Here is a 12,059-nt window from a genome sequence, read left to right as displayed (position 1 = left end):
AGCACCCCCCCCCCCCCCCCCCCCCCCCCGCTTGTGAATCCTCACAGAAATATGTGGCGGAGACAATCCGTTCCCTTGATAAAGATAAATGATGTTGTTGAATTGTTCGTTTTGATACTTAAAAAAAAAAACAGTATCTCTTAAATAATCTCTGACAAAGGAAAAATACTAGGTATATTAAATGAAACATGTTGGAACAATGTTACATTAAGGCAAAACCACTGGTTTCTGGGAGCTGTAGTGTATTCTACTACAACTCCATTCTTGCTGAAAAGAGTCACAAGACACTCAATTAGTCCATCAGAGAACTGGCCACCAAAAGAACCTAGCAGTGATGGATGCTGATAGCCCAGATGTAGTACAGCAATGTTTTTAATCTTCTCCTAGTTTGACCTTTTCACAGTTTCAGATAGCAAGTTTAAAAACTACTTGTCCCTACAGCAAAAGGTCCAAAGAGTACAGTACCATCTATGGCTCTGATCCTGCAAATAGTTACACATGCATGACTTCACATGTTAGTAGCCCTATTTTCAAAGAGCAATGAGTATACTCGACATAATTTAAGCATCTGCTTAACTGTTTGCAGGATCAGGGAACAAATACATTGAGTCTCATCTACCTATGAATTTACTCACTGACTATTCTCCCCCCTGCACCTTTATAAGATATTTTAAACATTTTCAGTATGAAAGCATTACATACAATAACTCCTCACTTAACGTTGTAGTTATGTTCCTGAAAAATTCAACTTTAAGTGAAACTATGTTAAATGAATCCAATTTTCCCATAAGATTTAATGTAAATGCGGGGGGTTAGGTTCCAAGGAAATTTGGGGGGAGAGGGGGCAGACAAAAGGCATTGTACTGTACAGTACTGTACTGTGGTGAGGAGGTGCCCATCTTACCCCACACAGGCACAGCCCGCTGCAGACAATGAGGCAGGCAAGGACGCCAGGAAGCACCTTGCGCAGCAGCAGCTTCTCCCGAGAAGAACAGGTGCTGACTTTGCCGGGGGATGCTCCAGGCCTTCCTCTTCCCGTCCCCACTCCACTCCAGGTCCGCCTCTTCCCACCCCCACTCCACCTCCTCCCCGGAGTACGCTGCGTCCCCATGCTGGGAGGAAGGGAGGGGGAGGAGGTGGAGAAGAGGGACTTGTGCAATGATCCCTTGTAAAGTCAGCCAAACAACGTTATAAGGGAGCATTGCACAACTTTAAATGAGCATGTTCCCTAATGGAGCAGTGACATAACTTCTTAACGATGTTAAGTGGGAGGACGTTAAGTGAGGAGTTACTGTACTAAGAAGGGAACACAGATTTAAAGACATCTTCTCATTAAAGCAAGGATATATGCAGTTTATCAGTTTGAATCAGAGGCTGATTTACCTCAAAATAGAGAATTCTTTCAATTGCTAAATGACAAAGTAAGAAAATATTAAAAATTACTGATGTGAAAAATGCTCAAAGGAGCCCGATGACTGGCTTCACCAGAACAAGCTAGAAGCCTTTTATATCACCCTGGTTCTAAAAGTTTGAGTAAAGATTGGAAAGCACTAGCACATTTTAATCAGTACTAATTTTAATCACATCAGTACTTCCACTGAAGTCAATGGGATTACTTATGTGCTTAAATTTAGGCATGTGCTTAAGTATGAAGTAGAGCCATACAGAACTTGCAATCTAAGGCCAACCTTGCAGACACTGACCCATGCATGTAATCTAACTGAAGTCAATGGGACTTCTCATGTACATAAAGTTAGACTCATACATAAGCTTTTGCAGGATCAGAACCTAAACTTCGAAATAATCCAGTGACTGAGAGTAACAAAAGGTGGAGAGCACTATTATGAGCAAGCTTAGACTTCAGAGCAATATGTTTCAGACTGAGGTTAGACATGTGCACAGCTTCATAGTTCAAGTAAAAGGTAGTGTTTACGTTTTTTATTATTATAATTGTGATTCTTATAGGTAACAGAGAAAGTGAATCTTAAGTAACTATTTCAATGACAAGAGGGTCAGCTTTGCACTTGGGTGTTTTGTTATATTGTGTATATGCTTTTCAATGTAAGTAAAGTTATTAAGCATTTGTAAAGGAAAGACTATTGCAAAGAACCAGGACGGTAAGGTATAGAGTATCTACTCAGGCTCAAAATAAAAAATATTTCAGTAGAAAAGTATTGTTCTACATTTTCACCTTTACAGGTTAACTTAGTTAAAAAAAAAAAAAAGGCTATTGATTATTTCAGCCTCAGGTAAATCTGTATGTTGTTAAAACATTTTCCTATGACAGTCAAACTAATAATCCAAGAATATCATAGTTTATTATTACATTAATCTGATTTGATTTAAAAGACAGCCTACATATAACTTCAAATACATCTGGGGAATATTAGTATTGAAGTCTACCAACAACTTTGACCATAATATATTTGATTAGTTAGATTTACTAATTTTCAGTATTCATGTTATGTGTAGGGTAGACTGCATCTAATATTCAGACACAACAGGTTACCATAATATGCAACACCTGTTTACAGAACCATTCGATAACTACCTTTAAAGCCACTAGAAGTCAGAAACAACAGAAAAGGCATAAATACAGAAAAGCTGTTCTGTATTTCTTTGACGGTATCACACCTTTAGTATCTCAAACAAGAGAGATGCTCTCTCTCTGTGGAATTTCCCTACTAAAACACAATTGAACCAAAAGCATGATCTCAGAACTTTTCCTTCATCACATTAAAGACAGATCATAGAAGCTGGCTCTCTATATTGTCTTAGACTGTTACTAAATGCAAGCCTTTACAATTCTACAGCATGTTCGGAATTTATTACATTAATCTGATTTAATTTAAAAGATATTGCAGTCATTCCATGAACACATTTGCATGGACATTAAGAGCTCTCTTCAGAGCACAGTCTCTAAGGGTATGTCTACACTACGAAATTAGTTCGAATTTATAGAAGCCGGTTTTATTGAAATCGGTTGTATACAGCCGATTGTGTATGTCCACACAATAAAATGCTCTAGGTGCTCTAGTCGGCAGACCGCGTCCACAGTACGAGGCTAGCGTCGACTTCCGGAGCATTGCACTATGGGTAGCTATCCCACAGTTCCCGCAGTCTCCGCCGCCCCTTGGAATTCTGGGTTGAGATCCCAATGCCCGGATGATGCAAAACAGTGTCGCGGGCGGTTCTGGGTACATGTCGTCAGGCCCCTCCCTCCCCCGTCACAGTAACGGCAGACAATAGATTCGCGCCTTTTTACCTGGGTTACCTGTGCAGACAACATGGAGCCCGCTCAGCACAGCTGAGCTCACCGTCACCATATGTCCTCTTGGTGCCGGCAGACGTGGGACTGCATTGCTACACAGCAGCAGCTGCTAACTGCCTTTTGGCGGTAGACGGTGCAGTAGACTGGTAGCCTTCATCGGCGATCTGGGTGCTGGCAGCCGTGGGGCTTGCCTTTTGGCAGTAAATGGTGTATTATGACTGTTAGCCGGCCTATTACAAGTCGGGTCATCGCACGTTAGCAGAGTCTTCCCTGAGCAGCAGCTCGTACAATAGGCCTGAAGACCATCGTCATACACCGCCCCGTATTTGCTGCCAAGCACCCAGAAAGATGCCGAGGGCTATCAGTCACGCTGCACCGTCGTCTTAAGATGTAAAAAAATAGATTTTCTCTGTATTCATTTGCTTCCCCCTCCCTCCGTCAAATCAACGGCCTGCTAAACCCAGGGTTTTCAGTTTAATCTTTGGGGGGGACCAGTCTGTGACAGTTGTTTGTGTCTCTCCCTGATGCACAGCCACCGTTCTTTATTTTAATTACCTGTGCCTGTACGCCATGTCGTCACTCGGCCCCCCTCCCTCCTTCCCCTAGGCCGTCAGATACTACGTTTGCGCCACAGCTCGAGCCGAGAAGCGGTTCGCGCCTTTTCTTTGAATTCTGGGTTGAGATCCCAATGCCCGGATGATGCAAAACAGTGTCGCGGGCGGTTCTGGGTACATGTCGTCAGGCCCCTCCCCCCTCGTCACAGCAACGGCAGACAATAGATTCGTGCCTTTTTACCTGGGTTACCTGGGTTACCTGTGCAGACAACATACCATGGCAAGCATGGAGCCCGCTCAGCTCAGCTGAGCTCACCGTCACCATATGTCCTCTGGGTGCCGGCAGACGTGGGACTGCATTGCTACACAGCAGCAGCTGCTAACTGCCTTTTGGCGGTAGACGGTGTAGCATGAGTGATAGCCGTGGGGCTGGCAGCCGTAGGGCTGCATTGCACCAGCCCCTTCCAGGCGATGGTATATTATGACTGGTACCCGTCATCGTCATACTGGTATGGCTGTCAATCATGGCCACCTGGGCAGACATGCTACTGTTTTGATGATGACGGTTACCAGTCATAATATACTATTTTCTGCCAATTGCCCAATATTGTCTGCTAAGCACCCAGAAGAGGCCGAGGGCGATGCTGGGTGCTGGCGGACGTGGGGCTGGCAGACGTGGGGCTGCATTGCTACACAGCAGCAGCCCCTTGCCTTTTGGCAGATGATGGTATATTATGATTGGTACCCATCGTCATCGTACTGGTATGGCTGTCACTCATGCTGCAGCGTCGGCTGCCACCTTAAGATGTAAAAAATAGATTTGTTCTGTGTTCATTTGCTTCCCCTTCCTCCGTGAAATCAACGGCCTGCTAAGCCCAGGGTTTCCAGTTTAATCTTTGGGGGGACCATTCTGTGTGACAGTTGTTTGTGTTTCTCCCTGTTCCTGTACCTGTACGCCATGTCGTCACTCGGCCCTCCCTCCCTCCCTCCCGCCCTCCTTCTCCTGGTCCATCAGATACTACTTTCGCGCCTTTTTTCTGACCAGGCGCCATAGCTAGCACTGGGATCATGGAGCCCGCTCAGATCACCGCGGCAATTATGAGCACTATGAACACCACGCGCATTGTCCTGGAGTATATGCAGAGCCAGAACATGCCAAGGCGAAACCCGGACCAGGCGAGGAGGCGATTGCAGCGCGGCGACGAGAGTGATGAGGAAATTGACATGGACATAGACCTCTCACAAGGCACAGGCCCCAGCAATGTGGAAATCATGGTGTCACTGGGGCAGGTTGATACCGTGGAACGCCGATTCTGGGCCCGGGAAACAAGCACAGACTGGTGGGATCGCATCGTGCTGCAGGTATGGGACGATTCCCAGTGGCTGCGAAACTTTCGCATGCGTAAGGCCACTTTCATGGAACTTTGTGACTTGCTTTCCCCTGCCCTGAAACGCCAGGATACCAAGATGAGAGCAGCCCTCACAGTTGAGAAGCGAGTGGCGATAGCCCTGTGGAAGCTTGCAACGCCAGACAGCTACCGGTCAGTCGGGAATCAATTTGGAGTGGGCAAATCTACTGTGGGGGCTGCTGTGATCCAATTTGCCAGGGCAATGAAAGACCTGGTGATAGCAAGGGTAGTGACTCTGGGCAACGTGCAGTCAATAGTGGATGGTTTTGCTGAAATGGGATTCCCAAACTGTGGCGGGGCCATAGACGGAACCCATATCCCTATCTTGTCACCGGAGCACCAAGCCACCGACTACGTAAACCGCAAGGGGTACTTTTCAATGCTGCTGCAAGCCCTGGTGGATCACAAGGGACGTTTCACCAACATCAACGTGGGATGGCCAGGAAAGGTACATGATGCTCGCGTCTTCAGGAACTCTGCTCTGTTTCGAAAGCTGGAGGAAGGGACTTTCTTCCCGGACCAGAAAGTGACCATTGGGGATGTTGAAATGCCTATCGTGATCCTTGGGGACCCAGCCTACCCCTTAATGCCATGGCTCATGAAGCCGTACACAGGCAGCCTGGACAGGAGTCAGGACCTGTTCAACTACAGGCTGAGCAAGTGCCGAATGGTGGTGGAATGTGCATTTGGACGTTTAAAAGCGCGCTGGCGCAGCTTACTGACTCGCTCAGACCTCAGCGAAAAGAATATCCCCATTGTTATTGCTGCTTGCTGTGCGCTCCACAATATCTGTGAGAGTAAGGGGGAGACCTTTATGGCGGGGTGGGAGGTTGAGGCAACTCGCCTGGCCGCTGATTACGCGCAGCCAGACACCAGGGCGGTTAGAGGAGCACAGCAGGGCGCGGTGCGTATCAGAGAAGCTTTGAAAACGAGTTTTGTGACTGGCCAGGCTACTGTGTGAAACTTCTGTTTGTTTCTCCTTGATGAACCCTCCAACCCCCCCCCCCACCCGGTTCACTCTACTTCCCTGTAAACCAACCACCCCACCCCACCCTCCCCTCCCCTCCCGCTTGCAGAGGCAATAAAGTCATTGTTTTTTCACATTCATGCATTCTTTATTAGTTCCTTACAGAGGTAGGGGGATAATTGCCAAGGTAGCCTGGGATGGGTGGGGGAGGAGGGATGGAAAAGGACACACTGCATTTTAAAACTTTAACTCTTATTGAAGGCCAGCCTTCTGATGCTTTGGCGATCATCTGGGGTGGAGTGACTGGGTGGACGGAGGCCCCCCCACCGTGTTCTTGGGCGTCTTGGTGAGGAGGCTATGGAACTTGGGGAGGAGGGCTGTTGGTTACACAGGGGCTGTAGCGGCGGTCTCTGCTCCTGCTGCCTTTCCTGCAACTCAACCATACGCTCGAGCATATCACTTTGATGCTCCAGCAGACGGAGCATTGCCTCTTGCCGTCTGTCTGCAAGCTGACGCCACCTATCGTCTTCAGCCCGCCACTTGCTCTGTTCTTCCCGCGATTCAGCCCGCCACCTCTCCTCTCGTTCATATTGGGCTTTTCTCATCTCCGACATTGACTGCCTCCACGCATTCTGCTGTGCTCTATCAGCATGGGAGGACATCTGCAGCTCCGTGAACATCTCGTCCCTCGTCTTACGTTTTCTCTTTCTAATGTTCACGAGCCTCTGCGAAGGAGAAACATTTGCAGCTGGTGGAGGAGAAGGGAGAGGTGGTTAAAAAAGACACATTTTAGGGAACAATGGGTACACTCTTTCATTACAAGGTCGCATATTTCGGCTTGCAGGCAGCCATCGTAGGCCACAGTGTTTTGGCTTTTTTAACCTTCTTAACATGCGGGAAAGGTTACAAACAGCAGCGCATTTCCCATATCAAGGATGAATTGGGTTGTCCATTTAAAATGGGGTTTCAATGTAAAAGGAGGGGGCTGCGGTTTCCCGGTTAACATGCGGCACAAACACAAGTAAACCACCCCCCACACACACACACACACACGATTCTCTGGGATGATCACTTCACCCCTCCCCCCCACCGCGTGGTTAACAGCGGGGAACATTTCTGGTCAGAAGAGCAGGAACGGGCGCCTCTGAATGTCCCCCTTAATAAAATCACCCCATTTCAACCAGGAGAGCTTTCTGGAGATGTCCCTGGAGGATTTCCGCTCCATCCCCATACACGTTAACAGACTTGCTTGCTTTTTTTTTGTAATGTTTACAAATATTTACAAAGTTACACTCACCAGAGGTCTCCTGTGTGCCCTGAGGGTCTTGGGTGAGTTCGGGGGTTACTGGTTCCAGGTCCAGGGTCACAAACATATCCTGGCTGTTGGGGAAACCGGTTTCTCCGCTTCCTTGCTGCTGTGAGCTACCTACAGTACCTCCATCGTCATCTTCCTCGTTCCCCGAACCGTCTTCCCTGTGTGTTTCTCCAGTGAGAGAGTCATAGCACACGGTTGGGGTAGTGGTGGCTGCACCCCCTAGGATCGCATGCAGCTCCGCGTAGTAGCGGCAAGTTTGCGGCTCTGCCCCGGACCTTCCGTTTGCTTCTCTGGCTTTGTGGTAGGCTTGCCGTAGCTCCTTAATTTTCACGCGGCACTGCTGTGTGTCCCTGTTATGGCCTCGGTCCTTCATGGCCTTGGAGATCTTTTCTAATACTTTTCCATTTCTTTTACTGCTACGGAGTTCAGCTATCACTGCTTCATCTCCCCATATGGCGAGCAGATCTCGTACCTCCCGTTCGGTCCATGCTGGAGCTCTTTTGCGATCCTGGGAGGACTCCATGACGGTTACCTGTGCTGATGAGCTCTGCGTGGTCACCTGTGCTCTCCACGCTGGGCAAACAGGAAATGAAATTCAAACCTTCGCGGGTCTTTTCCTGTCTACCTGGTCAGTGCATCTGAGTTGAGAGCGCTGTCCAGAGCGGTCACAATGAAGCACTGTGGGATAGCTCCCGGAGGCCAATAACATCGAATTCCGTCCACACTACCCCAATTCCGAACCGCAAAGGCCGGTTTTATCGCTAATCCCCTCGTCGGAGGTGGTGTAAAGAAACCGGTTTAAAGGGCCCTTTAAGTCGAAAGAAAGGGCCTCGTTGTGTGGACGTGTCCAGGCTTAATTCGGTTTAACGCTGCTAAAGTCGACCTAAACCCGTAGTGTAGACCAGGCCTAAGTGGTGTAGCAGATTTGTCAGCATATGCACTGAAGAGTTGAGAACACACATTTGGGGCAAACTCCTATTTCTTTCCTTTTCTTAAAAGAGAAAAATATTTATAAAGGACTTCAGTAACCCATTAATAAAATTCTACATAATCCTCCATGACAACTGGCATTTATTTGCAGTCCTAGAAAAAAGGCCAAGGACTGAATGGTATGTCATTGCCCATGCTGTGCCTGTTTAAACTTACAGAAAGTGAGATCAGAAACTGAGCTTAGATTCTGTGTTTCCAGGCCAGCAAATGATGACCTCACTAAGAAAATGGTGTACTCACTTCTCAGGCAATGGGGAGCATTGAACACAATTAGTGAGGAGTATAACGCACTTTGAAGGGAAAACACTAAATAATAGACACAACTGGGACCCTTAAAAAATGATCCAAGAGTAACATTTTTGACACATTTCAGAAGGAACTTCTTTTTAAACATTCCATCTGAAGTTGTGCCGATAGGGGATGCCTCCATGAGAAGGTTAGGAGCAGCGCTGTGCAGGAGACAGAAGTTATGTTATGCAGGAAATTTCATGATTTCAAAATCTGTTTTCATTCTGAATAGGAACAAACCCCCAAAAAAATAAAATTTCAGGCAAAATAAATATTTTGGAAAAAACCTGTTTTATTACTCTAAAATTTTATATTATAATAGAAAATATAAAACTAAAATTTTATATTAGAAAATATAAATTTAAATATTAAAAGTCACGTTGAAACAAAAATATTGAACCATTCCATCCCATGTGTTCCAAAATGCTTCATTTTGATTTGTTTTTTTCTGTACAAAATTGACATTCCTAGAAGACCTGTGCAAATCTGCCACAGCAGGGTAGAGGATGGCCCTACTGATTTGGAAAGCTTTTTCAGATGCTGAGATATAGAATAATTAGTACACATGAAACATAAATAAACTAGACTGCTGTTTACAGAACATAATTCCACATATATGGTACTAAAATGTTGTTTGTGTGCCAATTTTAAAGTGTATTGTGCATGAAATATTTTAAAGACTCACCCTCCTTCACTATCTGCCTCCTCAGAGCTGGTAGTTTCTGTTGCACGATAAACTGTCTCAGCTCTTCTTTTTCTGGTGGCTTTGTGTAAAGGGCTAATCTGACGAACACCAGCCTTCCCTTGCAGCTCATCTCGAACAACCTCTTCCAGCTTTGGAACAGCTTCTTTAAGAAACTTCACTTCTCTCTTCAGTTCTTCCACACTCAATAGTAAGCCATTCAATTTTTCCAGTATCTGAAGCTGTCTTCCTTGTAAAGCCATTACTGTTCCTTGCTCATTATGAGTTTCATTTTGCAAATCTACATAATGAAATCTGCTGCGTAAATCTAGAAATGCAGGCAAATTTACAGTTGCCCCAGATTTTCGGCTCTTGTGATACCAAACCAGTACCAAGCTTATTCCAGCAGCCCCTGCCATTATGCCCAATATCAGCCCTTTGTTTTCAGAGTGAGACATCTCTGTTTATCTGAAAATGAAGCAGGGAGGGAGAGAATGAAATCTGCTTTTTCACTCAGTCAGAAATACTCTCTTACCTTTTAAACCATAAATCTAAGTCTATACCAGCCAGCAGATATGGTATATACTGAGGTATCATATACATTTATTAGCCTCAGTAGTAATAAAATACTATATACGTGCAATGAGGGCAACAATGTTGCAATAAAGACCTTAACTCATGTACTGCTCAGTTTTTTTGTGTTCAAGGCCCCCATTCGGCAAACACACTTACGTGTGTGCAGGACTGGGGCCTTCATTTGTAACCTTAATATTGCAGTTAATGTCCTTTGGCGTATCTGTTTTAAGAGGAGAAACCTCTGTAGTTTGGTTTTATAAAATTCTATGGTTTTTAAACTGCAATAGTTTCTACTAATACTTAACATTTACTTAAGAATTTATATTTTCACAGCACTTTACAAATTTAAGCCCTGATTTTACAAAAACTTGTGTGTAACTTCAGATATGGTCCTGCCTTAAAAGTTATGTACATGCATAAGGATTTGCAAGATTAGGGGCTCAGGGTCAGATTCTGCATGTGGATTCGCCCTCCTGCAGTGCCCCCAAAGAAACTGTGACAGTCAAAGGAGGCTGCCTTAGTTTGCACATACACGAAATACCTAGCTATGGCACTCTGGAGTGGCACAGCCTGTTTTACAGCAGGCACTGACATAGTTTAATAAAATGTCTATTGTGCATACATGGAGCCTTTAAAAATGGCTTGTATCTTCATAATTTTTAAATTCTTTTCAAAGACATGCAAGGATTACCCTTCTGTTAAGGTCTAACCACATGGGCAATTTGGTGTTTGAAGGTTGGCTTAGAGATTTCCTTACACAAAAGTAGTCATAATTTTTTTTTTTTTCCCAGAGATGGAAGCACTATCTTCCCCTGACTCCCTTGGTCAAAAAACAGCCGAAAGGGTTGGATGGTCTTCAGACTTCGGAAAAGTCTTCACCTGACCCCAAGCAGGGCACGTTCAGTACAAAGGGAGGATATTTTAGAAAAGCACAAATGAGTGAAAAGAGGGACGGGTTCCAGGAGCAGGGGAAGATACACGGCCCCAGCACTGGAGCGTTCGCTGCGTCTCCCTCTCGCACACCAGCCGGCTGGGACATGGTAACTAGGGAGCAGAGAGAACTCAGAGGCGAGCAGAGGGCACAGTCCAGGGCCGTCCCGGCGGCTTCAGGGACCCGCGGCGCGTGACGGACTCCTCAGGCCCCTTCTCCCCGGGGGGGCAGGGCAGGGACCTGGACCCTGCCTGCGGGGTCAGGTGCATTTGCCGAACTGGCGCCTTCTCAGCGGGCGGCTAGTCCCGCCGGGTTTCTGAGCACGGGGCGCGGCGGGGAGGGCAGCTCCGCAGCCCATTGCCCGGGCGGGCTGCGTGCGGAGCCAGAGGCGCTGCCTCCTGCCCGGGGAGAGGCGGGGTGCTGGCGGGCGGGCTGCAGCCGGAGGTCGGTAGTGGGACCCCAGGGGTCGATTCAGCCCCGGTACGTACCGGGCAGCGCGGGGGTGGCGGGGCTCCGGCTCGGAGAGGAGAAGCGGCTCCGCCTGGGAGGACGGAGGGGGCGGGCGCGGCGCAGGGGGCCGCCCAAGAGCTGCCGAGACCCGGATACAGATGGGCCGGGCGAGCGGGGCCGCTCCGGGGCTGGAGACCCCGAGGACTGCGGCCAGCCCGGAGCCCGTCCGCCCCGGGGCGGCTCCTGCTTGGCGGGGGGGCGGCAATGCGGAGCCAGCGTCCCCTGCGGCGGGGACAAGGGCCCGGGGTGAAATCCCGGCCCCGCTGAAGCCTCCTGCCAACCGCCCAGTGACTTCAATAGGCTTCCCCCGGGTGCGCCAGTCCCCGCTGGGCCGTGCGCGGGGCTCCTGGGACAGCCTGGCTAGGCAGGGGCAGCTGCTCGCTGGGGCGGGGACGCTAACTTTACAGTGACAGCAGTACCGGGGGTAACGCCCTGTGGGGCAGCTGCTTTACAGGCCGCTTCAGAGAAAGGAAGTGAAAGCGGCGCAGGATTTCTGCAGAAAGACACCCCCCCCCATCACCTGGGATATATTTTTGATTATTCCTGTTCCCATAGCGCCTAGGGGA

General features: G+C 47.8%; 1 protein-coding gene across 2 annotated transcripts in view; it reads right to left on the bottom strand.

Moving 5' to 3' along the window:
• The window catches only part of RMDN2 (regulator of microtubule dynamics 2), a 63,904-nt gene extending 52,051 nt beyond the window's left edge, over positions 1-11,853 (bottom strand). Inside the window, exons 1-2 of one of the 2 annotated variants that reach the window (XM_034764925.1) lie at positions 11,472-11,853; positions 9,480-9,944 (exon numbers count right to left, since the gene is read on the bottom strand). In XM_034764925.1, coding sequence (XP_034620816.1) covers positions 9,480-9,934 — 455 coding nt within the window. In that variant the 5' untranslated portion in view covers positions 9,935-9,944; positions 11,472-11,853. The remainder of the gene's footprint in view (positions 1-9,479; positions 9,945-11,471) is intronic. The other variant, XM_034764924.1, reaches the window with a different exon arrangement.
• Between the last annotated feature and the right edge of the window lie 206 nt (positions 11,854-12,059).

The sequence above is a fragment of the Trachemys scripta genome, chromosome 3 (genome assembly GCF_013100865.1).
Source record: "Trachemys scripta elegans isolate TJP31775 chromosome 3, CAS_Tse_1.0, whole genome shotgun sequence".
In the NCBI taxonomy this organism is placed as follows: Eukaryota; Metazoa; Chordata; order Testudines; family Emydidae; genus Trachemys; species Trachemys scripta.
This window is presented reverse-complemented; position numbering and strand designations above follow the sequence as displayed.